At 41.7% G+C, this 25,924-nt stretch overlaps 1 protein-coding gene across 1 annotated transcript in view; it reads left to right on the plus strand.

The window, feature by feature from the left end:
* CSPP1 (centrosome and spindle pole associated protein 1) overlaps positions 1-25,526 on the plus strand; it is a 129,176-nt gene extending 103,650 nt beyond the window's left edge. The window contains exons 27-30 of the mRNA XM_006880442.1: positions 3,614-3,677; positions 14,542-14,651; positions 23,279-23,417; positions 25,321-25,526. Of these exons, the coding sequence (XP_006880504.1) occupies positions 3,614-3,677; positions 14,542-14,651; positions 23,279-23,417; positions 25,321-25,526 (519 nt within the window). The remainder of the gene's footprint in view (positions 1-3,613; positions 3,678-14,541; positions 14,652-23,278; positions 23,418-25,320) is intronic.
* The last annotated feature ends 398 nt before the right edge of the window (positions 25,527-25,924 follow it).

The raw sequence follows: 25,924 nt of genomic DNA on the forward strand, positions 1-25,924 counted from the left end.
TCCCAGATAATCTTTTCTGCATATAGGTTGAAAAGGTATGGAGATAGCAGGCATCCCTGGCGTACGCCCTTCCCAATTTTGAGCCAATCTCCTATCTCCATATCAGAGAAATAGCTTTAAGAATTACGGAGATTAGAAGCTTCATTTACGTGTGATAATTTGGAGATGTTCCGGGGGTAGAGTGCATTACATGATGGGTTGCTAATGGGAAAGGTTGGCAGTTTGAATACTCTAGTCAGTCAGAGGAAGAGAGTGGAAACCATTTCTTCCCACAAAGATATACTGCTACTGCCTCAGAAGGTTACCATGCTTTTAAACGGATTCAAATGCATGGGGTTAGTTAGTAGAGAAAATGTTGGAGCTGTGAGACAGAGTTTGGGGGGTGCGGGTGGGGGGAAGCAACCAAAGTAGAAAATACAAGTTTAGTTTTTACAACGTCTCTATAATATAGGTAGCATTACCTCCATTTTCAGATTATGAAAGTAAGGCTCAGCTAAGGTGTTTTTTGCCCAGAATTGCCATTTGTGGTGATTGGGTTTGAACTGTATTGCTGATTGTTGTTGGTTACATCAAGTAAATTGTGACTCATGGTGCTGAGCAAAAAAAAAAAAACTGCTCCAGGGATTGTTGTGCCTGTCTTCTGAGGCACTTCTGTGTGAGTTTGAATTGCTAACCTGTCAGCTAGTAGACAAGTGCATGTTTGTTCCAGCCAAGAACTACTAAAGTTGCTGATAGCTACTATTTATTGGTCTCGCTCTGGACTTGTGCTAGGTACTTAGATTTATTTGCTCTAACATCCACCGCAAAGTATTATTCCTGTTCTACATAAGAGGAAATTCATGTTTATAGGCCATGGCCACAGCCAATAATAGGGAAAGCCAAGATTTGAATCTAGGCTAGATTCCAGAGTTACTACACAGCCTGGACATATTTTGATGGAATTTTTGAAGACTGTGAGTTAGTTTTTGTTTGGTATCATCAAGTCAGAACTGACTCATAGCTGAGCCTAAAACACAGCAGGTTTTCAGAGGCAGTAAGTCACATGGGAGGAGATTGCCCATCCTTCACCCAAGGAGCAGCTGGTGGATTTGAATCACGTGCCTTTGAGATTGCAGCGTAAGTTTTTACCACTAGACCACCAGAGCTTTCTAATAAAGCAGAAGAGGCTGGTGGGAGAGTAGGCTTGGCTCCCTGCCTCCTGCTCTACATGCCAGTTTCAACATGCAAGAAAGACTCCATGCCACCAAGACATTGACAGTCCCTCAAGTTAGGTTTCTCCATAAGTAATAATCAGATTTCTGTGTAAAGATACTGAAATTTAGTCTTTGGGGTTTTGATTAAAATTCTAGAGTAATAATAGATTGTATGGAATAGTAACTGATCATAAATGATAATTTATCATGGTGAGTTTTTTTTTTAAAGTTGATAAATCCCTAGTTCCTTATATCTTAGAAACTTAATTATATGGAAAACACAGGGTGATATTGAGAGGCTTCCCATGAAAAAGATAAGACAGAGGTGAAATTTGATAGCTCTTTCCAGTTATATGAAGGATTGAGGCCCAGGAGATGTTGGGTAATATGTGTAAAATGCTCAGTATAGCTTACTGTATATGAACTGCTGTCATCACCATCATCCCTGTCATATAACAGTGAAGTAGAACTAATAGACCAAAAAGCCGTTATCCGAACAGATCAAGGGAACGATGCATGGTTTAAGATCAAGAAAGTTGTGCATCTTAACTGTATTCTTTTCTCCATTCATAAGTGGGACTTTATAAAAAAGAATGTAGCATCAGGATTGGAGGAAGACTCATAAACAAGCTGTGGTATGCAGATGACACAACCTTGCTTGCCAAAAGTGAGGAGGACTTGAAGCACTTGCTGCAGAAGATCAAAGACTACAACCTTCAATATAGATTACATCTAAACCTCTAGAAAACAGAACTCCTCTCCATAGGGCCAATAACAATTTCATGACAGGTGGAGAAACAATTAAAATTGTCAGTTATTTAATTTTAGATGAATCCATAATCAGTACCTTGGTACAAGCAGTCAGGAGATCAGGAGACAGATAGCATTAGGAAAGTCTGCTGTGAGGGACTTCTCTAAAGTCCTGAAGAACACTGATGTCAGTTTGAAGACTAGGGTGCACATGATTCAAGCCATGGTCTTTTCCAGTCAACTGCTGTGCATCTGATAGTGGGGTGTGAATAAGGATGACAGAGGACAGTTAATACCTTTGAATTGTGGTGTTGGAGAAGAGTACAGAATATTCCATGAACTGCCAAAAGAACAAATATGTCTTAGAGAGAGTACAACTAGAGTGCTCCTTAGAAGCAAGGATGGTGAAGCTTGGTCTCACATACTTGGAGCATGTTGTTAGGAAGGGCTGGTCCTTGGAAAGGAACATTATGCTTAGAAAGGTGAAGGCTCAGAGAAAGATTGGGAACCCTCAGTGAGATGAATTGGCACAATGGTCTGAAGTGTGGCAGGGCTGATAAGGATGACACAAGATAGGGCAGGCAGGGTACAGAGCTGTAGCACCTCACAACAATAAATTACAAAGAAGATTTAATTTACATTTATAAAATAATTCAGTGTAGTTCTGTACACCTGTGGAGTGCTTTCCCTTATTTATGAACAGCTCTTCCCTAGAATTTTCTAGCAAAGCCCAGAGATCTGGTAGAGAATTGTTAGCAGGTGGTGGTGTCTGACTGTAGGTTCCTTCCAACATACACTGAAAACTCTCACTGCCATCTGCTCAGTTCTGTTCACAGTGGCCCACTGTTGGATTTCCAGGGCTGAAAATCTTAATAGGAGGAGACTGTCCATCCTTCTCCATTGGTGCTAGTGGTAGTGTTGAATCAGCAGAGAATATATGCATATTTATTGTACTTCTCATTTGAAGGTTGATGATAATATATCCAACATTAGCCTCTTCTCTACAGTGTACCTTCATTATAACGACAGTCACGTAGGCTGTACTTACCTGAGCCTGTGACTCTATTCTGTGGGGTTATGCTGTCTACTGTAGAACACAAAATCTTAACTCATCTTTGTAGCTCTACATTCTGCGTAGAGGAAAATAGTATACTGTACAAATTACTGAGCAGATGAGTGACTCTTTTATGTTTAATTGGGGACATTGCTTCATATTCTGTCTTCATCAGCAATAACAAACTCACTGAAATTAAGTCAGTTCCAGCTCACAGGAACATTATAGGATACAGTAGACCTGCCCTGTAGGTCTTTATGGAACCTGACTGCCACCATCTTTCTCCATTCTCCTTTACTCCCCTATCTGACCAGGGAGTTCAAGTTATTGACCTTCAGGTTAGCAGAGTAACCCTTTTATTTGACTTTAGGTTCAAGGGGTCAGAGGAAGTGGAGTATGCATGGGCTTACCAGGATCTCTGTTGTCACAGTGTTTGCTGCGTGGAGTCTTCCCTGCATTTGCTGAAATTGCCATGTGAAGTGAAGGACCTTCCCTCTCACCATGCTCTTTTGGTTCCTAGTGACATTGTGGAAACTTGTGCCTTTTATTAGTAAAAATTTGTTTTCTTCATACAGAGTTAATAAAAATAGTCATGAATATATGATGTTTCTTTTAGCCCAGAAATGACCCTCCTGATTTCTTGAAAAATTCATTATTGGAATCTGACAGTGCTTTTATTGGTGAGTATATATATTCTGATTTGCTGATATTGTTTGTTCATATAGCAAACATAATTTATTTTTCTATTAAATGTTTTTTCTATACTATAAAATCAATATTCTTTTTTATATATAAGCTGATGGAAAAAGAGATTTTATTTTTATTACCTGTTTTAATGAATCATTATAAAATATACTCTATAAATTAATTTTCCAAATAACTAATAACTAAAAATAGCTTAAAAAGTTAGTTCACATAAAAACCCACCCACTGCCACTGAGCTGATTATGACTCATAGTGAGACCTCCATGGGATTTCCAGTGTGGCAAATCTTTATAAGAAGAGGCAGTCCCACCTTTCTCCCATAGAGTGCCTAGTGGATTTGAACTGCCAACCTTTTAAACAGACCAGCATGCGACACACTAATCCATAATGGCTCCTTGGTATTCTCAGTGTCTTTATCTGTACTAGCTAAACATTGTGTCAGCTTATATGTGCTTCCCCAGATGCCTGGTTAGATGTTCAGTGGCATGTGTGTGCTGTGGAGTACTACTCAGAATAAAGAGCAGTGGACCATTGACATGCAGCACACCTGGGATCATTCTCTAGGGAAATATGCTGAACCAGAGAAACAGTCTCAAAAAGTTAGGTACTAGATTATTCCATTTATGGAACAGTTTTTAAATAAAAGAACTTTAGAAATTGAGGGCAGATCTCTGGTTGTGGAGGCTTGCTGAAGGCCATCATGCTTGGAAAAGTAAGAAGAGAGGAAGACCATTAATGAGGAGGGTTGACACAGTGACAACAGCAGTGGGATTATGCCCAGCAAAGGCTGTGTGGACGGCGCAGGTTCAGACAGGATTTGCTCTGTTCATAGGGTGGTTACGTTAGGTACTGACGCCTGGCATCCGACAGCAGAAGCAACCACAGCAGGACTTGAGAGTGAGGATGGGTGGATGTGATTGTAAAATAGCAGCGTGAGAGATGTTTGTGGGGTTTGTAACTGTTTTGTTTTGACTGTAGTGGTAGGTAAAATACTATACTGGTGATGAAACTGTAGCATCACACACAGAGCACACGAGCACAAATAGAAATGGGAAATTGGGATAAAATACAAAGTTTGTATTACTATTAATATCCTGGTTGTATTATTTGCTGTAGTTGGGTTAAAAAAATTTTTTTTTGCTATAGTTTTGAAAAACATTAATAGTGGTGGGAATATGGCCAGTGGTACATGGGATGTATCTTATTAATTAGAACTACTTATGACTCTGTGATTATCTCAATAAGACTTTCAAAAATGTAGGAATAAAGTCTTCAGTATACATGTGAAGGTGCGATGGAATCTTTCCTCTAATAGTCAATGCACTCTGTTCATAAGCTTTTCCTCTACTTCAGGGGAATTAGGAAATGATCTCTTCTGTGTACTAACTGTATTTCATATCATTCAGTTACTTTAGATTTTCATATGATGTATGTTACAGAGTGACATATGTTTCTATATTAGTGGTTTCTTCTCTCCCTTCAAATAAGTTTTTCCCATCTCTTAAGATAGAGGAAGTTCTGTGGGAAGGATGAGCAAGAGATACAAATAGTGGGGAGCAGAGGTGGGAAGATGACCCTTCTGTGGAGGCATCAGGGAGATGGGACCTATCTCTCCCAGCAACGAAGAAGTCGGAGCAGGGATGTCATGAAGGGTTAGTGTGACCCAGTCCTGTGACCCCAGTGATACCCCAACTCCTCTTATACCACGTTATACTTAACTTTAGTAATGTAATCAGCTGTTGTTGTTATGTGCCATTGAGTTGATTGCGACTCTTAGCAACCCTATGTACAAGAGCCCTAAATCCTGCTCTATCCTGTGCCAATCTCACTGTCTCCAACACACTTACTCCTACCACCCCAGTCACTGAATTGATCCATCTCATTGAGAGTCTTCCTCTCCTGTGCTGACCCTAGTATTAAAATAATATGAATAAATATAGTTGTGAATGCTTTTTATAATTTGCTATTATATCTTAGATTATATGACTCTTCTCATTGCCATTGAACGGTTCCAATTCCACTGACTCTGACGTCGGATTTCTAAGGGTCTGAGTCACATGGGAAGAGACTACTCATCTTTCTCCAAAGACCAGAAGAGAGTGTCGGCCTTTTGTTAGCGCATCTCCCTCCCTCCCACCCTGTATTTGTCTCTGTCTCTGCCTCTGCCTCTGCCTTTCTCTCCCTCCCTCCCTCTCTCCCACCCTGTCTGTCTGTCTGTCTCTCATCTCCTGCCAGAGCTCCCTCAGTTATGTGATTGTTGTTGTTATGTGCCATCGAAACCTTGCTCTATACTGTGCCAACCTCATTGTCCCTGACACACCTACTCCACTTACCCCAACCACTGAATCGACCCATCTCATTAAGGGTCTTCCTCTCTTGAGCTGTCCCTCCACCCTCCCAAGTATGATGTCCTTCTCCAAGGACTGATCCCTCCTTGCAGCATGCTCAAAGTATGCCAGACAAAGCTGTAGAATCCTTGCCTCCAAGGAGCAGTCCAGTTTTACCCTCTCCAGGACAAAATTGTTTTTTCTCCTAGCAGTCTGTGGTATATTCAACAATCTTTTCCAGCACCACAGCTCAAAGGCATCAATTTTCTTTCTATCATCCCTAGTCACTGTCCAACTCTCTAACACAAACATGCATTTGCGAAGACTATGGCCTGGATCAGGTGCACCTTAGTCTCCAGCCTGACATCGTTGCTCTTCAGTACTCTGGAGAGGTCCCTGACATAAGACTTTCCCAATGCAGTTTATCCCTTGATTTCTTGGCTGCTGGTACCAAGAGTGTTGATTGTGGAGTCAAGCAAACTAAATCTGTTAACCATCTCAATCTCTTCACCATCTATAATGATGCTGCCAATAGGCCCAGTAGTGAGAATCTTTGTCTTTTTATGTTGAGCTTCAATCCATATTGAAGGCTGCAGTCCTTGACCTTCTGTAGCAAGGTTGTTGATGAATATTCCTTCAATCCTGATGTCATATTCCTCCTTGTACAGCCCAGCGTCCGGATGATCTGTTCTGCATAGAGATTGAAAAGATATGGAGACAGAATATATCCCTTGCGGACACCCTTCCCAATTTTGAACCATGCAGTGTCTCCTTCCTCTCTTCTGACGACTGCTTCTCGGTTCAAGTATAGGTTTTGCAAAGCACAATCAAATGTTCTGGGATTCCCATTCTTCTCAGATTTAATCACAGTTTGTTGTGATCCACACAGTCAAAAGACTTTGCATAGTCAATGAAGCTCAGACATTCCTCTGGTACCCTGCTTTCTGCCAAGATCCATCTAACATTAGCTATGATAACCCTAGTACAACAGCCTCTTCTACACCCAGCCTGCACAGCTGGCAGTTCTCTGCTGATGTGTTGCTCTTCCTGTACTATTTGCGACATTATTAGTAACTAAACGGAATCCTTGAATTTTTTTCACCATCTTTTCCTTTAGTTACTCCTACACTTTCAAAAAAGCTATAGGTTAACAAATGTTAAATGCCACAATATTTAGAGCGAAAATAACAGAAAAGTTGACAAATCAGTGAGTATAATAGCACTGGCTGTAATGAAAACAGCTTTTGCTTAACGAGTGTGCAGACAAAACCATGTGATTGAAATGTTATGTTAATTGGGTGATAAAACAGCTCTGACTGGAGCACATTAGAAAGTTAAGAAAGGCCCAACAACAAACAGATGGATATAAAAACTATGGTACATTAGCACTATGGAATATTATGAAGTATTGGAAAACAACTCAGTATTACACAGCATGAGGAAGCTTGGAGGACATTATGCTGAGTGTAATATCTCAGTTGCAAAAGATCAAATACTGTATAACACTGCTGGTATCAAATAGGACAGACAGGGGTAGGCAGCGAATGGGGAAAGTGTCGATAGGAAATGAACATAGCTGAGAGGAAGACCTGTCTGAAAGCAGTATATGATTAGGCATTGTACATATGATAACAGTCTAGAACAAGGGGTGCATTGCTGGGTGGGCATGGGGAGGGGCGAAGAAAATGTGCAACAAAAGAAAAATATAAATTTGAAAAAAGGTTAAGAAAGGAAATTAGAGTTTTAGCCAATATGTTTAAACTGGGCTCACAAATAAGACTTCTGCACTTGTTCTAACTAACCTACAAATTCTTAAAGACACTATTAGGAATGGGTCTCATTCTACTCTACTTATAGCATGAATGATTATATGGCAGAAAAGAAGATAACCTAGATAAAATGGACAAAATCCTAGAAACAGACTCCTCCATCATGTCATTAAGAAGTAAGGCATCTGAGTAAATCCATTATATGTCAAGAAGTTCCAATAGTAAAAAATGTGCTAAAAAAGAAAGATTCTGGGCCTAATGGCTTCAGTGGAGAATTCTAACAATAGAATTATAGAAGTGACTATAATCCTTAAACTTTTCCAAAAAATAGAAGAGATGGGAATACTTTCTGACTCTTTGTAGGAAGAAGAAACCACAAGAAGCACTGCAATCCCAAAGTGTGAATCCACCAGCTGCACTGTGGGAGAAGGATGGGCAGTCTCCTGCTGTGCGATTAATTGCCTTTGAAAACCCATCAGAGGGTCAGCTATGGGTCAATTCTGACTTGATGGTGCACAACCAACAACAGCAACATGAGTACAGAGGGGAAAAACCTTTGCTAAAACTTAGGGAATCTAACCCAAGAATATATGAAAAGGATTCTGTGGGGATGTGGTCATTGCATTTTGGGGCTGCTAAATGACAATCAATGGTTCAAATCCACCAGCTGCTCTAAGGTAAAAAGGGGAGAGAATTTCTTGCTATAAAGATTTATAGACTTAGAAACCACATTGCCATTATTCAGAAACAATAGCAGCATTTTTGGGTTATCTTTTTTTGTTGTTGTGTGTTTTTTTTTAATTTTTAATGGTTGTTTTTGTGTGTGTATAGATGTTGGTGTTATGTGCTGTTGAGTCACCTGCAACTCATAGTGACCCCATGTACAACAGTCCTAAATCATACTGTATCCTATGCCAACTTTATTGTCTTTGACATCCCTACCCCCTTTACCCTGGTCACTGAATCAGTCCATCTCCTCTTGTTTCTTCCTCTCCTGTGCTGTCCCTCTACCCTCCAAAGTATGACGTCCCTCTCCAAGGACTGGTCCTGCCTTGCAGCATGTCCAGAATAGGTCAGATGAAGCTTTAGAATTCTTGCCTCCAATGAACAGCTTGGTCTTACCCTTTCTAGGATGAACCTGTTTGTTCTCCTAGCAGTCCATGGTATAGTCAATACTCTTCTCCAAAACCACAACTCAAAGGCATCAGTTCTCCTTCTATCCTCCCTAGTCATTGTCCAGCTCTCTGATGCATTACGAGTAATTGCAAAGACGATGGCATGTCACTTTAGTCTCAAGACTGACATCGTTGCTCTTCAGTACTTTGGAGAGGTCTCTGACAGTAGACTTTCCCAGTGCAACTCATCTTTTAATTTTCTGGCTGCTGGTACAAAGACTGTTGATTGTGGAGCCAAGCAAAATAAAGCTGTGAACAATCTCAGTTTCGTCACCATCTGTCATGATGTTGCCTGTTGGCCCAGTGGTAGTGTGGTTGAGCAGTCTAAGGAGCTGGATATAGGCTCCAGTCTCTTTGGAGGCATGGGAACCAATTTTATCTCTCACAGTGGAATGTGTGTATAGATAGATGTGTGAAAAAGTGATACCTTTGAATGGTGGTGCTGGAGAAGAGAATTGAACATACCATAGGCTGACAAGAGAGCAGAAAGACCTATTCTGGGGAGGGTGAAACCAGGCTGCTCCTTTGGAGCCAAGAATTTTGAAGCTCCATCTCACATACTTTGGGCATGTGGCCAGGAGGGACTAGTCTTTGGAGAAGGACATCATACTTGGGAAGTTGGAGGGACAGCACAAGAAAGGAAGACCCCAGATGAGATGGATTGATGCAGTAACTGGGGTAATGGGCAGTGAGATTGGCTCAAGATAAGACAGGGTTCAGAGCCATTATACATAGGATCACTATGAGTTGGAGGCAACTCAATGGCACATAACAACCTGTTGGTTGTTGTTACAACCTGAATGTGCTTATATCATAATCAAGTTGGGTTTACCCGAGGAATGTGGGAGTAATTCCATCAGTATCAGGTGTCACATTAAACCACCTTTCATCATCTCATTTGATACAGAAGAGGCATTTGGCAATCTCCAGCACCCTTTGGCTAAACAAGTCAGGAATAGAAGTGACATTTCTCAGCCTAATTAAGGGTATTAATGAAAACCCCACAACTTACGTCATACTCAGTGGAGGAAGACAGAAAGCTTTCCCTTTAAGGTCAGGAGCAAGACAAAGATGCCCACTCTCACCACTGCCATTCAGTATTGTACTGAAGTTGTAGCCAGAGGAGTTGGGCAAAGAAAAGGTATTCATTGGGAAGGGAAAGTAAACATATCCCTTTTCACAAATGACCTTCTGTACACAGAAAAGCCCACAGAATCCATAAGAAAGCAACTAGAGGTGGTAGATGAATTCAGCATTACTAGTGGCAGGAGTGACATCCACTTCCTAAATAACATGCCTCTGGAAACAATGAACTTTGATAAATGTCAATAGAGAAAGTCTTCTGGTGTTTTATTCAAAGAGTCGCTTAGAGCCATGCTTGACTCGACGGCTCTCAGCAACAGTAGCAAGAACACAAAGGTCAGTCAGATTCCATACATCAGTGAAGATATTCTGGAAAAGAAACTAATAAGTCCCATTAGAATAACTTCTAAAAGAATATAATGCCTAGAAATAAATTTAGCCAAGGAAGTGAAAGACGTAACACTATAGATTGTAAGCCATTAGTGGAAGAACTTAATGACCTGAATAAATAGAAGGGCCTTCTGTGTGTGTGGATTGGTGGTGGTGGTAAGTGCTGTCCAGTGAACAATGGGTGTGAACCCTGCCCTATGCTGTGCCTTCCTCATCATCTTTGACACACTTGAGCCCGTTATTACAGTCGCTCTGTCAGTCCATCTCATTGAGGGTCTTTCCCTTTTTCACGGACCACCCACTTTTCCAAGCATAGTGAATATCTTCCTTTCCCAAGGACTAGCCCTTTTGAATGACATGACCAGAGTCTGTGAGACCAAGTTTCATTATCCTTGCCTCCAAGGAGCACCGTGGCTGCACCTTTTCCAAGGCATACTTGTTTGTCCTTTTTGGTAGTCCTTGGCGATATTCAACACTCTTCTCCATCTCACCTCAAAGACATCACTGCTTCTGTCATCTTTCTTCACTGTCCAACTTCAGCTGCAAAGCAAATCATTGAAAAGATTATGGTTTGGATCAGACAAATGTGCAAGGAGTTCGAGTCAGAAAATCAAAAGGGCCGAACTCGCTCAGCATATCTTAAGCTCAAGGAACTGAAGAACAAATTCAAACCTCGAGTTGCTATAATCAAGGATACTTTCAGCAGAATGTTAAATGATCCAGGAAATATTAAAAGAAGATGGAAAGAATATACTGAGTCACTGTATCGAAAGGAATTGGAAGACACAGAAGAATTTCATGAAACAACATATGAGCAAGAGCCTATGGTGATGAAAGAAGAAGTTCAGGCTGCTTTGAAGGAAATGGCAAAAAATAAGGCTCCAGGAATAGATGGTATCCCAATTGACATATTTCAGTTAACAGATGCTGCCCTGGACGTGCTCACCAAGTTGTGCCAAGAAATCTGGAGAACAACCACTTGGCCAACTGATTGGAAGAGATCGATATTTGTTCCTATCCCAAAGAAAGGTGACCCAATAGAATGTGGAAACTACAGAACAATCTCACTGATTTCACATGCAAGCAAAATTTTACTGAAGATTATCCAAAAATGACTGGAACAGCACATCAACAGAGAGCCACCAGAAGTCCAGGCTGGGTTTAGAAGGGGTCGTGGTACTAGGGATATTGTAGCTGATGTTAGATGGATCTTGGCTGAAAGCAGGGAACACCAGAGGAATGTCTATCTGTGTTTCATTGACTATGCAAAGGCATTTCACTGTGTAGATCATAACAAACTGTGGCTCACTCTGAGAAGAATGGGAATCCCACAACACTTGATCGTTCTAATGTAAAACTTATACTTGGACCAGGAGGCAGTCATCAGAACAGAGCAAGGGAACACTGCATGGTTCAAAACTGGGAAGGGCGTACGCCAGGGATGCATCCTATCTCCATACCTTTTCAACCTATATGCAGAACAGATTATCCGGGAGGCTGGGCTCTATGAGGAGAAATGTGGGGTCAAGATTGGTGGACGATTTATCAACAATCTGCGTTATGCTGATGACACAACCCTGCTTGCTGAAACTGAAGAGGACCTGAAGCACCTGCTGCAGAGTGTCAAGGACTGCAGCCTACAATATGGATTGAGGCTCAATGTCAAGAAGACAAAGATTCTCACCACTGGACCAATTGGCAGCATCAGGATGGATGGTGAAGAGATTGAGATTGTACACAGCTTTAGTTTGCTTGGCTCCATAGTCAACAGTCTTGGCACCAGCAGCCAGGAAATTAAAAGGCGCATTGCCATGGGAAAGTCTGCTGTTAGGGACCTCTCCAAAGTGCTGAAGAGCAATGGTGTCTCTCTGGAGACTAAGGTGCGTCTGATACAGGCCCTGGTCTTCGCAATCACTTGTTATGCATCAGAGAATTGGACAATGACCAAGAAGGATAGAAGGAGAATTGATGCCTTTGAGCTGTGGTGCTGGAGAAGAGTATTGAGAATACCATGGACTGCTAGGAAAACAAACAGATTTGTCCTGGAAAGGGTTAAACCGGGTGGCTTCTTGGAGGTAAGGATTCTGAGGCTCCGTCTAACATACTTTGCACATGTTGTGAGGAGAGACCGGTCCTTGGAGAGGGACATCATGCTTGGGAGTGTGGAGGGACAGCGCAGGAGAGGAAGGCCCTCTATGAGGTGGATTGATTCAGTGACTGGGATAATTGGGATGGGAGTGTCAGAGACAGTGCGATTGGCACAGGACAGAGCGGAGTTTAGGGTTGTTGTACATAGGGTCGCTATGAGTCGCAAGTGACTCGACGGCACATAACAGCAACAACAACAACACAACTTAACCTTTATAGGTTCAAGTTTATAGATTTGAAGACTCAGTGCTATTAAGATGTCAGTACTACTCAAAGCTGTCCATCAGTTAACACAATCCCTATCAAAATCTCTTTATCCCTCTTTGCAGAAATGAAAGAGAATCTTATCTATATGGGGGGACAAGGGACCTCAGCTAAGGCAATCTTTTTAAAAAAGAGAAAACAATTCACACTTCCCAATCTCAAAAAGTAGTATAACCACATACTATAAGTAATCAGAATGGTTTGATATTTGTATAATGATAGTAATACAGATGGATGGAATAGAATTGAGAGTCTAGGAAGAACCCATACAGTTATGGTCAGTTGATTTTTGACAAGATTGTGATGTGTGTTAACTGGAGAAAGAAATATTTTTTTAACTGGTGCTGACTTCCCCATCCAAAAGAGTGAAGCTGGGTCCAAACCTCATATCTGTATGAAAATGTCTAACCAAGTCAATGACGTAAATGTGTGACCTAAAACTGTTAAGATTCCTAAAAGTAAACAGATAATGCATTGGGAGGTAGTTTTTAAGAATGGGATTCTTAGCTGTGACATCCAAATCAAGAGCACGAAAAGAGAAGTCGCTTGAACTTTACAAAAATAAAACAGTTTTGTTCAACCAAAGACTTTAAAAGCAAAGAGCAAACAGCGTACACTTTGAGAGACACATATACTAGATAAGCATTTAGTATTCATATCCCAGGTGTGTGCTACATAGAGCCCATTGAGCTGTTGCCACACAGTAATAGAACAAAGACTCACATAATAAATGTTGATGGGGTTGTAGAGAAATTGAATCGCTCATATAATGTAAATAGCATAACTATCCTGGGAAACTTTAGTTCCTCAAAAATGCTATTTGGAGAGTTATCATATGACCCAGATATCATTCCTAGGTGTATACCCCAAAGAAATGAGAACATGTGTCCACACAAAAGTTGGGCGTTAATGGTCAGAATCGCATAATCACCAACAACTACAAACAGTTAAAATGTCCATCGGCTGGTTGATGCCTGGGACAAAATGTGTGATATATCTCTATCTCTATCTCTATCTCTATCTCTATCTCTATCTCTATCTCTATCTCTATCTCTATCTATCTCTATCTCTATCTATCTCTATCTTTCTCTATCTGTCTCTATCTCTATATATGTAAAATGGAATGCTATTCAGCAGTCAAACAGAATGATCAGGTCTGTGGTACAACAGATGAACCTCAGGCACATACTGCTAAATGAACACATAGTGTGATTCCATTTAGATGAAATGCCATGAAGAGAGAGATCTGTCCAGATGAAAGGCACATGGCCGTTTCCCTGGAACCTGGGGAGTGAAGTGGGAAGTGGCCACAGTGTCACAGGGCAGCGCTCGGCTGGGCTGCAGCATTGACCCCAGGGCTCTAAATCAGCTGGGCTGTGCACGAATAAGGAGTTCAGTGGTCCGCAAATAATGTATTAGGGAGCTCTGGTGGCCGAGTGGTACGAAACCAAGCTGGAGTCCTGAAGGCACGTGATTTGTATCCACCAGCTGCTCTGCGGGAGAAGGATGGGCAGTCTCCTCCCGTGGGATTAACTGCCTCTGAAAACCCTCTGGAGGATGTGACACAGTGGCAAACAACAAAAGCAATGAGCTGTTAAAAGTAAGCACTTGGGTTTACTCTGGATGAAAAGTTTGAAATGGTCGAAGATTAAGACTTTTCCTTCCCTTGTGTTGTCCTTCCAGGAGCTTATGGAGAAACATACCCCGCCATCGAAGATGACGCCCCACTTCCACCATCTCGGTTGCCCTCTGCGAGGGAGCGCAGAAGGAACAAATTGAAAGGACTGGATGTGGTCAGTAGGAGTTACCTTTTGGTTTGCTCCCTTTTATCTTATAAAGAGAATGAGACCTGGGTCCAAACCCTTGGTAAATTGGTGTCGTCTATTATAACAACAAAAAGCCTCCTCAGTTTCTTTGAAGTGAGATGGCCTTGGGTCTGAGTTTGTCCCTGGGTGGTGTGATGACCGACCTTGGCCATCATTAAACACGTCTCCTGTGGTGGCTGTAAGTATACACAACCCGATACCTCACACAGAGTCTCTGCTCTGTGATTGTTCATCTGTCACCCTTTCCTTTGCTGGCCCCTCCGCAGAGTTATGTGGATTTTAAAGAAGGAATAAAAAAACCCCACTGAGGCCTTTTGCTGGAGAGACTGTCATATCCTTAGATTATAGGTGTCTTCTCCATTTTGGTTGGATAAATTTCAAAGGTCATACAGTTAAGAATGCTGATAATCACACCTGTGTTCTTTCTGGTATGTGCCACAGCTTTATAACGGAGCCACAAATGAGTGTATTCTGTGGAGCCCGCTGAGGTTACTTTATAATTGAGTAGTGAATGAATGGTGGGCAGTTTCTTAAACTCTGTTTACTTCTGTGTGACCTTCAAATACAGTTAAAAGATCTTTGCAAAACACTGAGCCAAGTATGCAGGAATCTCTCAGCGATGCCTGGTGCTGCTGCTAATGGTAAAAATCTATTCATTTTCACCAGCCAGCAGTAACTTGGATATACTAGCTTGTTAAAGGGTAGATGACCTCAGTGTAACCTTCATAGTGGCCCAGTAACAGGTCAGTAATGATCGACTCAGTGGATTAACTTGTACAACTTTTGATTCCATAAGAGAAAAATGTAAAGATTGGTAAAAGATAGGGGTGATAAAACCACTAGCTCTGTGATGGCTCCAGAGGATCCTGGAGAAGTTTTTTCCCTAAGGTCCAGATTGTTCTTGTTGTGTACTATCCAGTTTGGAGCTGACCATTAGCAGACCCTCCAGCGGGTTTTCAGGGACAGTAAATCACCCAGGATTGCTCATCTTTTTCCCACAGAGAAGTTGATATATTTGAACTATGTTCCTTTGAGCTGCCAGCACGACTCCTTACCACTAAGCCACCAGACTTCCCCCATCACCAGAGTCCCCATGGTCTATTTGTTGTTGTTGTTACGTACCCCTGAGTCAGAACCAACCCCCAGCTGACCCTCCAGCGGATTTTGGGGGGTGGTAAATCACAAAGGAGATTGTCCATCTCCCTTCCACAGGGCATCTGGTGAATCAGAGTGCAGACCTTTGCATTGGCAGCACCACAGTCTCTCCTAATTTCGAGTGTAGCTAACATTGCACTCCTGTAATTCTTACAGTGAGTTAGAGTTTAAATTTGAGGCTTCAAGTAAATTTCAACAATTACATTAAAAAATTAACTGGCCAACTGAAAGAGCCTCACAGCTGGAAAAATTTGAGCAGCAAAATCTAGTAATATTGGATTTTAATACAAAGAATAAAAGAGTTATAAGTTCATATCGATGTAAACACGTGATTAAATAATAAATAGGGGAGAATAGGCAAGTTCTCCTGTGTAAACTAACTTGCAAATAGTTGTGTAGATTCTCACCCCTCACAGCTGAGTGTAACTCCCTGTCCATAACTGTAGACTACACGCAGTGACTTCCTTCCAGAGTGTGCAGCATAGACAGGGGATGAGAGTAAGTGCACAGTCGGGAGATCTCACACACTTACACAGAAAGTCAGCTGGAGGTATCAAGAGAGGGAGCTGAATGTGTTAAGGCAATTTAGAAGAGAAACAAGGCCTCTGCTTTATCCATAAATGGTATACCTACCCCCTCATTAATTTAGATTCTGGACCTGCTGCCACCCTCTGTCTCATGTTTTAGAAAAGAAAGTGCTCTCTGAATCGCCTGGAGGGAACCTTAGCTAAAGTTTCTGGGTATTCCCATCTAGAGGATGACAGGATGATCTTATTTTGAGATGGTTTTTGGCAATCTATATATAGTTTAAAGTTTATACAAATATTAAACTGGTTTCTTTCTGTAGACTAGCCTAGAAGGAAATGACCTTATTTTTAAAAAGTCCTATCTAGGGCGCTCTGGTGGCTTAGTGGTAAGGAGTTGTGCTGCAAACCCAAAGGCTTGTGGTTCAAATCCACCAACTGCTCCATAGGAGAACAGTGGGCAGTCTCTCCTTCCATGTAGTTTATGGCCTCTACACACTTGCTAGAGGGTCGGCTGTGAGTCAGTTCTGACTCAGCAGTAGATACTCAACAGACTCTAGGCCAGGGCTGCTTCATACACCCCTCCTTCTACTGTTCTCCCCTGCCTATTAAGGAATAGTTTATTTCCTCCTTGAAGTTCTTTTCTTCCCCTCACATCTCCAAACTAACATATACATGTATACAGTGAGCTCTGGTGGCTCAGTGGTAAGGAGCTGCTCTGCCATTCGAAAGGCACATGGTTCAAATCCACCAGCTGCTCCAGGGGAGAAAGACGGGCAGTATTCTCTTGCATGATACAGCCTCTGAACAGCTACTAGAGGGTCAGCTATGACTCGGTCCTGACTCAAAGGTACACAGCAACAGCGTATGCTGCCCTGCATCGCTTTCTTCTGCTGCTGTCTTGCATCTTGGAATCTCTCAGAATTGAGGAACCATACACTTCATTTCTCCTTTAGGGCAAACTAGAGATTGTGTGGACTGAGATATATATATTAATATAATAATAATAATAATAATATATATTATCTATTTTTAACAATGATCCATTGCATTTTATTATTTTACCACAAGAAGAAACAGCAACTGTTTGATTTTCTTCACACCGACCAATAATTGAGCATTTTAAAGTTTGAGATCTATTCCATAATGAACTGAATAAAAAACCTATTTGAAAAAATACCTATTGCTATTAAAAAAAGGTTTTGTGAGATGGTACCTCATTGTGGTTTTGATTTGCATCTCTGTTATTGCCAGTGATTTGGAATATTTCTTCATGTGTCTGTTTGCCATTCAAATATCTTCCTCTGTGAAAATTCTTTACATGTCTTTTGCCCATTTTGTAATTGGGTTATCACTCTTTTTCTTGTGGAGACCCAGGAGTATTCTGCAAAGTTTTGTTATAAGACTCTTGTCTGAAATGGTATTACCAAATGTTTGTTACCAGCCTGTAGGTTTTCTTTTCACCCTGTTGGAAAAAGTTCTTGATGCACATGGATTTAATCTTTAGAAGGTCCCATGCATCAATTTTATCCTTTTCAGATTGTGCATTTCTGGTTGTATTTGGCAGTGTCTTTATACCTTGGACTAGCACTTCTAAGCTTGATCCCAGTATGTCTCTTATGAACTTTATGGTTTTGGGCTATACTCCCAGGTCTCTGATCCACCTTGAGTTGATTTTTGTGTATGGTGTGAGATGTGGATCCTGTTTCAGCTTTCTGCAGGTGGAAGTCCAGTTTTGCCAGCACCACTTGTTGAAGAGGTTAGTCCCCATTTGATAGCTTTGATTTCCTTGTCAAATATCAGTTGATATCATAGCAGCATTATTCACCATCATAAGAACATGGAAACAGCTCAAATGTCCAACCACAAACTAATGGATTGAGAAATTATGGTACAGTCACACAATGGAATAATATGCAACATGCAGGAGCAATGAGTTTGTAAATTATTATCTAACTTGGGAGGGACTGGAGAGCATTATGCTCAGTGAACTAACTCAGTCCCACAAGGATAAATACTGTATAAAACCATTATTGTAGAACGAGTATAAGGACCCAAGAGGGGTGGGGGATGGGGGAAGCAGAGGGATTAGGATGTGCAGGGGGAGGGGGAGATGAATCATGAGGTTGTACAATTTGATGGGCGGGGTGTGGGAAATGAAAAGAATCTGTTTTCTAAAACAATGTATTTGAATTTTGTAAATAAACTAGTGTAACATTTAAAAAAAATTCAGGTTGTTTGCACATAAAACACCAATTGATAGGTTTCTTTTGTCTTTGAGTTCATGTTGCAGGAAAAAGTTTAACCAATCTGGACTTATTTGTGGTGATATTCTGATGTTCTCTGCCTCCCCCACTCTCCAACAAATAAAAGAATTCCTTGCTGTTAAAAAAAGAAAAGTTTAACCAAGTTTTCTTGCTAATTTGTCTATAGGTGCAAATATTATAGGCAATTTCATACTTTGTCTTGTGAAAAGGTAACCCTTTTTCGACACAATTGGAATACAACAGTGACTCTGAAGCAACATCCTACCCTTAATACTGCTAGTTTTGAGCCATCAACATGAAAATCCTCAATAAGGCTGAGAAGGTATTGTTACTGTTGCTTTAAGTGCCTTCGAGTCTCTTGCGACTCACAGTGACTCTTAGGTACAACAGCTCTGAACTGTCCTCTATCGCTGGCCAACCTTATTATCTCTGACACACATACCCCTATTTCCCATCACTGAGTCAGTCCATCTCACCCAGGGTCATCTTCTCCTGCACTACCCTCCACCCTCATGACGTCCCTCTCCAAGGACTGGACCCTCCTTGCAACATGTCCAAAGTATGTCCATTGGAGCTTCAGAATCTTTGCCTCCAAGGCCTGGTTCAACCCTCTCCACAACAAACCTGTTTGTTCTCCTAGCCGTCCATGTTATATTTAATACTCTTCTCCAGCACCACAGTTCAAAGGCATCAATTTTCTTTTAACCATCCCTAGTCATGGTCCAGCTTCCTGATGCATAGCAAGTAATTGCAAAGACCATAGCCTGAATCAGGTGCACTTTAGTCCCTAGACCAGGAGTTAGGGAATTGATTTGCCTTCGTTACACAACACTATTTTGCTTGAGTTGGGGTTTTCCCCCCCTTTTCTTTTAAAGCACCATTGATTGATTTTTGAAAACCCATGTCTTTTTTCCCTTGTATTCAAAGTGTTCTGTATAATGACACTGACACCTTGAGATTTTCACTCTCTGTCTTTTCACCTTGCAGGATGCTTCCATAGGCTTTTTTTGCTGTAAATTTGTTAAAAGCATTTCTGTCATAGATTCATATGCAGATGCTCTGGCCGTTTGGCGCTCATGGGAAAGCTCGTTTTTTAGTACGGCCTGGAGTGGCTGTCGTGTTGGAAGTGGCACTGATGCTTCCCCACTCCTCGTCACATCCACCCGTTCTATTCCACTTGTTTCCATTGGATAGCCCACTGGTGTCTGAGGATTTGCTGTGCTGGCTGAAGCACCTCCTCCCCAGAAATCCCCAGGAGAAAATCTGACAGGGCTGACAGGTGTTCATGGGCTGCCAGTGAGTCTTTGAGGTGATTGTTTTGGTTCAAAGGAAAACTTTTCTTTCACACTTTCAAGTACATTATCTGACATGTAAACTTTAAATCAAACTGACTCACTTCTTCATTGGATTGGAACAGAGGTTTAAAAAGGGACTCTACCTTCCGAGCCAGAAGTTCTTCCCAGTTAATAATAGGGCGAAAGAATGGATGCGCCTGAACTCACGCTTCCTCAGGGCCAGCTCTAAAACGAGAAGCAGTTTCTTTTCAGCTCTTTAAGCAGATCTCTGGCTTTTTGTGTGAGGTAGGGAGGCAAATTGAGTTCACACTTGATGATTTTGTCAGGTGGTTTTTTCTTTTCTCCCCAGTGAACAGCGCTATCATACATTAATGAATGTGTGACGGCATTAATGCTCCTAAACTCCACCAGTCCACAGCATGATTGTGACCACTTCTCGTCACGATTGCAGGGGGGGGTGTGCCTTCCACATGAGTAGATTGTTTGCACATGGCCTAGCTGAGTAAGCTTGGTGTTCTCTGGCTTTAAGTCTCTGCAGATGATCCCCTTTTGATAGAAATGCCCCAAAGCCATGGAGATTTCTACCAAGAAAAAGCAAGCTGTGTCTTCCATAAATATTCCCTAACTGCGTAAATAATTCTCCTCCGCTGAGATACTCCGCTGAGGTAGAGCTTACTACTGCTCTGAAAAGTATAAATTCACTATGAAGTTTTACTATACCTCATCCTTGAGTATCTCACTGGAGAATTTGCTCCTGTTACTTTTGGTCCTTGAAAAACCTATCCATAGCTCTCTTTACTAAGTACCTAAAGTAGCCCAAAACATTCTGGTTTGGTTTTTTCTGGCCCTTTCTTCACACTAGTTTCAGAGATTTCCAGTTTTTCAGTGATCCGTGTCTGCTTCCTATGGTCTAACCCGCCATGATTCATGCTTTCACCCGCCGCCTCCAGCTTGTCCTCAGAGCGTGCATCCTCTGGCTGGTCCAGATCTGTGTCGGACGCTCCTGTCTTGTCCTCAGCTTCCAGTCCTGTGACGAGTAAAAGCGTCCTGCCTCCGTGGTTGCCTCATGGGCCTGGACCTGCCACAGCCACGGCAGCCGCCACCATCACCAGCGGCTTGGGATAGTGTGACTGTCTGGGCTGATAGCTTAATCTTTCAGGTTTCATCTTTGCTGTATTGCCGTCATAATTAGGAATATCTTTTTCTCCACTTTTTATATTGATTTTTATAACAAGGTATATTGTTATTTTTTGTGATTTTAATGAAACTTTACAGAAAGATTGGGTTTTCATTCATTCACTGTTGCATACTTACCTCCCTTATCCTCCATTACTCCTTCCCCAGTTCACTTTGTAATATACTTCTGGTTCCAGATTGTGAATTTTCATGCATATAATGACCTATCATACATTTCTTTCAGTCCTTCCTGTTCCAGTGCAGTGTTCATTATCTGCGCCGTTCCTGTTCTCCTCCTCCCACCGCATTCCGTCCGCGCCCCTGCCCATGTCCTGTTTAATAACAGTGGTCTTAAGCAGCATTTGTCCTTTCGTGACTGAGATAACTTCATTCAGTATAATGTCTTCCACACTCACCCAAGTTGTATTGTGTTTTACAAGTTGTTTTTCAATGCTGCTTAATCCATTGTGTGGTTGTACCAGTTTTTCTCCCCATCTGTTTGATAATCAGTTAGGTTGCTTCCATCTCTTCACTGTTGTGAATAATGCAGCAATAATGTGCACCTGATACAGGTCATGGTCTTTGCAGTTACTTGCTATGCATCAGAGAGCTGGTTAATGACCAAAGATGACAGCAGAGGAATTGATGCCTATTAGTAAGGTGCTGGAGAAGAGTATTGAACATACCATGAACTGCCAAAACTAACTGATCGGTCCTGGAGAGAGTGAAACTCAGCTGCTCCTTGGAGGCAAGGATTTTTGACGTTTCGTCTCACATACTGGTCCCCAGGAAGGACCAGTCTTTGGAGAAGGATATCATGCTTGGAAGGGTAGAGGGACACTGCAGAAGAGGAAGACGCTGGATGAGATGGATTTGACACAGAAACTGGGGTCATGAGGATAAGTGTGTTGGAGACAGATTGGCTCAGGGAAGAGCAGCATTCAGAGCTACTGGTCACTATGAGTCAACAGCACATTACAGCAACAAAAATGTAAGGGTTTTTCCCTGGATCATGTGATAATCTATGGCATTTTGAGGAACTGCCACTGCTTTCTGAAGCAGGTGCCAGTCACTTCACTGTTCCCACCAGGACCTACAAAGATCTGAGTTCTGTGTGTTCTCAGCACTTGTCACCTGTCCTTTCATTCTGGGCCCCCCTGCTGGTTCTTTGTGATTTTGATTTCTCTTTCTCAGAAGAGTAATGATATTGGATATCTTTTCATGTGCTGTGCTAATTTTCTAACTGGGTTTGCCTTTTTACTGCTTTTAGCTGTCAGTTCTTTATATTTTCTGGATACAAGGCCCTTGTATGGTCTGCAGACACTTTTCTCCTAGTCCATGAGTTGCCTTTCAACCTTCTTGAAGGTGTCCTCATTTTCAGAAGACCAACTTGTTGATCTTCTCTTTTCTCACTTGTGCTTTTTTGTCCTAAGAAACTATTGCAAAAATCATAAAACTAGGGGAGCTCTGGTGGCCTAGTGGTAAGGAGCTGCAACTACAGTCCTAGTGGTGCACGGTTTGAATCCACCAGATGCTCTGCTGGGGAAGGAGGGACAATCTCCTCCTGTACCAGTCTTATCTGATTTGACGGTACACTCACACAAAAAAATAAAATAAAAATTAAAAAAAAAGAAATTAAAAATAAAAAAATCATAAAACTATACTCTTGGGTTTTCTTTCAAGAGCACTAGCCCTGAAAGTTAGGTCTGTAACCCACTTTTAGCGTTTGTGTGTAACATAAGAGGATCCACACTATTTTCGCGTGCAGTTTTAACACCTTGCTCCTGCCAGGAGACTTTGTTGGCTCTCTTGTACACAGTGTAAGGGTTTTTGTCTCACGTCTCAATTGTCCCATTAAACTCAAGATGATACTGTATTTGGGTTGACTGCCCTTTTTTCAGTGTTTTTCCTTTTGCATCTTAGTATCATTATTCCCTAAACTTGTAAAAATGGCAGCTTTTCTGTGTCATCACAGATCCTGTACCTTGTCTTTGACTAAATAAAGGCCATCTAGAGAGCCGACTGGGGTAATAAATATCAGGAGTCAGAATTTAAGGTTACATATTGACATCCTTTATTTTATTCATCACATTGTATTTATCGGGGACAAGAACATGTTTTGAATCAGTGGTTCATTCTGAACATATTTTATGTTAATGAATGATTCCTTATTGCAGGATACTGCTCGCCCTAATGTACCACCAGATGGTCTCTCTTTAAACTCTGTATCCAGTGTGAACATTGACGAGCTTAGAGCAAGAAATGAGGACCGAATGCGAAGACTGAATGAACTCCAGAGTAAACCTGTTAATCCAGGTAACTGAGCATAGTTAGATGAACTCTGAGCTGTGGCTGAACACAGTGGGTCCCCACACAAGGACAAACCTTAGTTTTGATTTTTGTGTCAGGTTCTTTCTACTAGAGAGGAGTACCCACGTTTTTGGGTAGAGTTTAACAGAACAGATATATACAGGTTTTACTTATGAAATATAGCTAATTATGCTTGCTTTCAGCAGGGGAAGGAAGGGCTGATTAGTGTGGCAAAATAATACGTGAGAGATGTGAGAGGTTAGGAGGGAATAACTAATACTTTTGAGCTCTTTAAATGAGTGTTAATTTACAGTATTCGAGAGCAAGCTCTTTCTCCCTTTGACTTGGCTGTCTGTACCACTGGCCTGGGACCGTAACCTTGGGGTAATACTCTCTTCTCGTAGGGGTGAGTCTTCTCATTGGATGAAGGCTTCTTTGCTCCCATCCAGCAGTGTCTGGGTTAGTGAGCCCCTCAGTCAGCCCCAGGAGCTCTGGCGTCACTTGCGTTTTATGTTGAGTCCTCCATCAGCTCCACAGGAAAGAGGGGAGTGTCTCCTCCCCCAAGGGCTTCCAGCTGGACTGACAGGGAATTGGAGGGGCCTCTCTGGCTGTGGGTATCCCTGCGCCACCTCTCAAGGAGCAGAGTCGGTTTTCTATCAATATGCTAAGTAGTAGAGTGGCCTTCATACTTCAGACTGAAGGGAGGTCTGGTGGCCCAGGCCGTAGGGGGTTTGTGCTGCTAACCCCAAGCCCAAGCCAGAGGGTTTGAATCCACCAAGGGAGAAAGATGGGTTCTGTCAACTTACAGCCTCACAGAGGAGCCAGTTCCAACTGGATGGCAACGAAGGTCTTTCCCCCCCAAAGTGTCTATTATTTAACTGTAGTACATTCGTTTTCTTAAGATCTGTAATACTGAGTTAATTTAACATTTGGTTCTTATAATCTCTAGTATCCAAAGTATTCTAGCAGACATGGTAAATGGAACCAAATACTTTTCATACCCTACAAAGAAAAGGCTGGAACAGAGGGAAAAGAACTTTCTTGCTGAAGGTCTTTTTTATACCCTTTGTCCACAGTTACTACCTTTCTTTTTACAGCCAGTAAGTTACTGTTTAAAAGAGAAACTCTTCTTGACAGAAACTTACTGCTTGAGGGAAGAAAGAGCATCTTAAGAATCTCCTTTTCAATTTCTAAGTTGTTTTTGACGTTGTCCTTTCAAACAGGAGCTTTTTGGTACCATGTGGATTGATTGCTCATTGATGGCACACGTCCCTGTGCTGGGCAACCTTCCTTCACAGACCAGGAGGTGTCATTTTTTAAAAAAGAAACTGACATCACAGGGTAGGAAGACAGATTTTGCTATTATTTTATCTAATAATAAATAAAATACAAGATAAATTAAGAACTACTTTCAGGATTAGAGAACGAACAAGCTATAACCATCTTAGGTTAGAGAGTAATAGGAATTTCACCCAAACCACTGTTTTCATAATTTTATATCAGTAATATGAGACTTCACCCCAGTTTTGTCACTTTTTAGAAAGTTTGGGGGTTTTTTTGATTGTTGTTTTGTTGTAGCCATTAAGTTTCCCTGCAGGGTAGCAGGAAGAATACTTACTGCAGTAGGTAACTTACTGCCTGGCAAACGCTCAGAGTTCCAGCCTTAGCCCCAGGGGGTGGGGTGCTGGCAGCATGGAGTCAAGATTACTCTGTTGATCACTTTTGTTTTTCCAGAGTTGGCCCCTTCCTGGGCCTACTTGTCCATCTAAAGTAAAGAGTTGAACAAAGTTCAGAAACCCAGTATCACAGGAGGTGCAGGGCCCTGATGGGCTGGACACACAAGCCTTGTGTTCTAGTGACCGGTCTGCACCTTCCGTGCTGTGACTTACGGCTTTTTTTAATCCTGTAGATGACGAGAGCTCATTGGTTGACCTTGATGACATCGTGAAGCCAGGGGGTGATGATGGGACAAGTTCTGTAGCCACTGAGCCCTGGCTCCGCCCCGGCACCTCAGAAACACTTAAGCGCTTCATGGCCGAGCAGCTGGATGAGGTGCGGCCACGGGCTCCTGGACACACTGTCCCCTGGCAGGGCCTGTCCACCGCACATGGCTAAAATAAACCCGTACTGGACTCGAGTGCCTTTTAAGGTGACAGGAATGTTAACTCTGAATCTTTACAATGAATGCTCCACTTTGGCCCCAACCTGAAGTTAGCTGCAACCCATCTGTATGTATATATTTTTTCCATAATGATGTATATAGTATGTGTATAAATAAAAGGCCATGATTATTGACTTAAGTAATGTAAAACTGTATAGGGTAATTTTTGCACAATTTTGCCATAAATTAAGGTGGTAATGAACTCTTGGAATCGACTACCATATGTGCATTATTTGAAATTCTGCTTGTCATTAAGCTCGGGTAAGTGTCTTACCAGTACTGTACGAGAATACTCTTACATGCACATTGACCATTTGTTATCACTACTCAAAAGAGCATAATTTAGTAAATA

This window comes from Elephantulus edwardii, unplaced genomic scaffold (assembly GCF_000299155.1).
Source record: "Elephantulus edwardii isolate Elephantulus edwardi_28Jun2011 unplaced genomic scaffold, EleEdw1.0 scaffold00008, whole genome shotgun sequence".
Taxonomy (NCBI): Eukaryota; Metazoa; Chordata; class Mammalia; order Macroscelidea; family Macroscelididae; genus Elephantulus; species Elephantulus edwardii.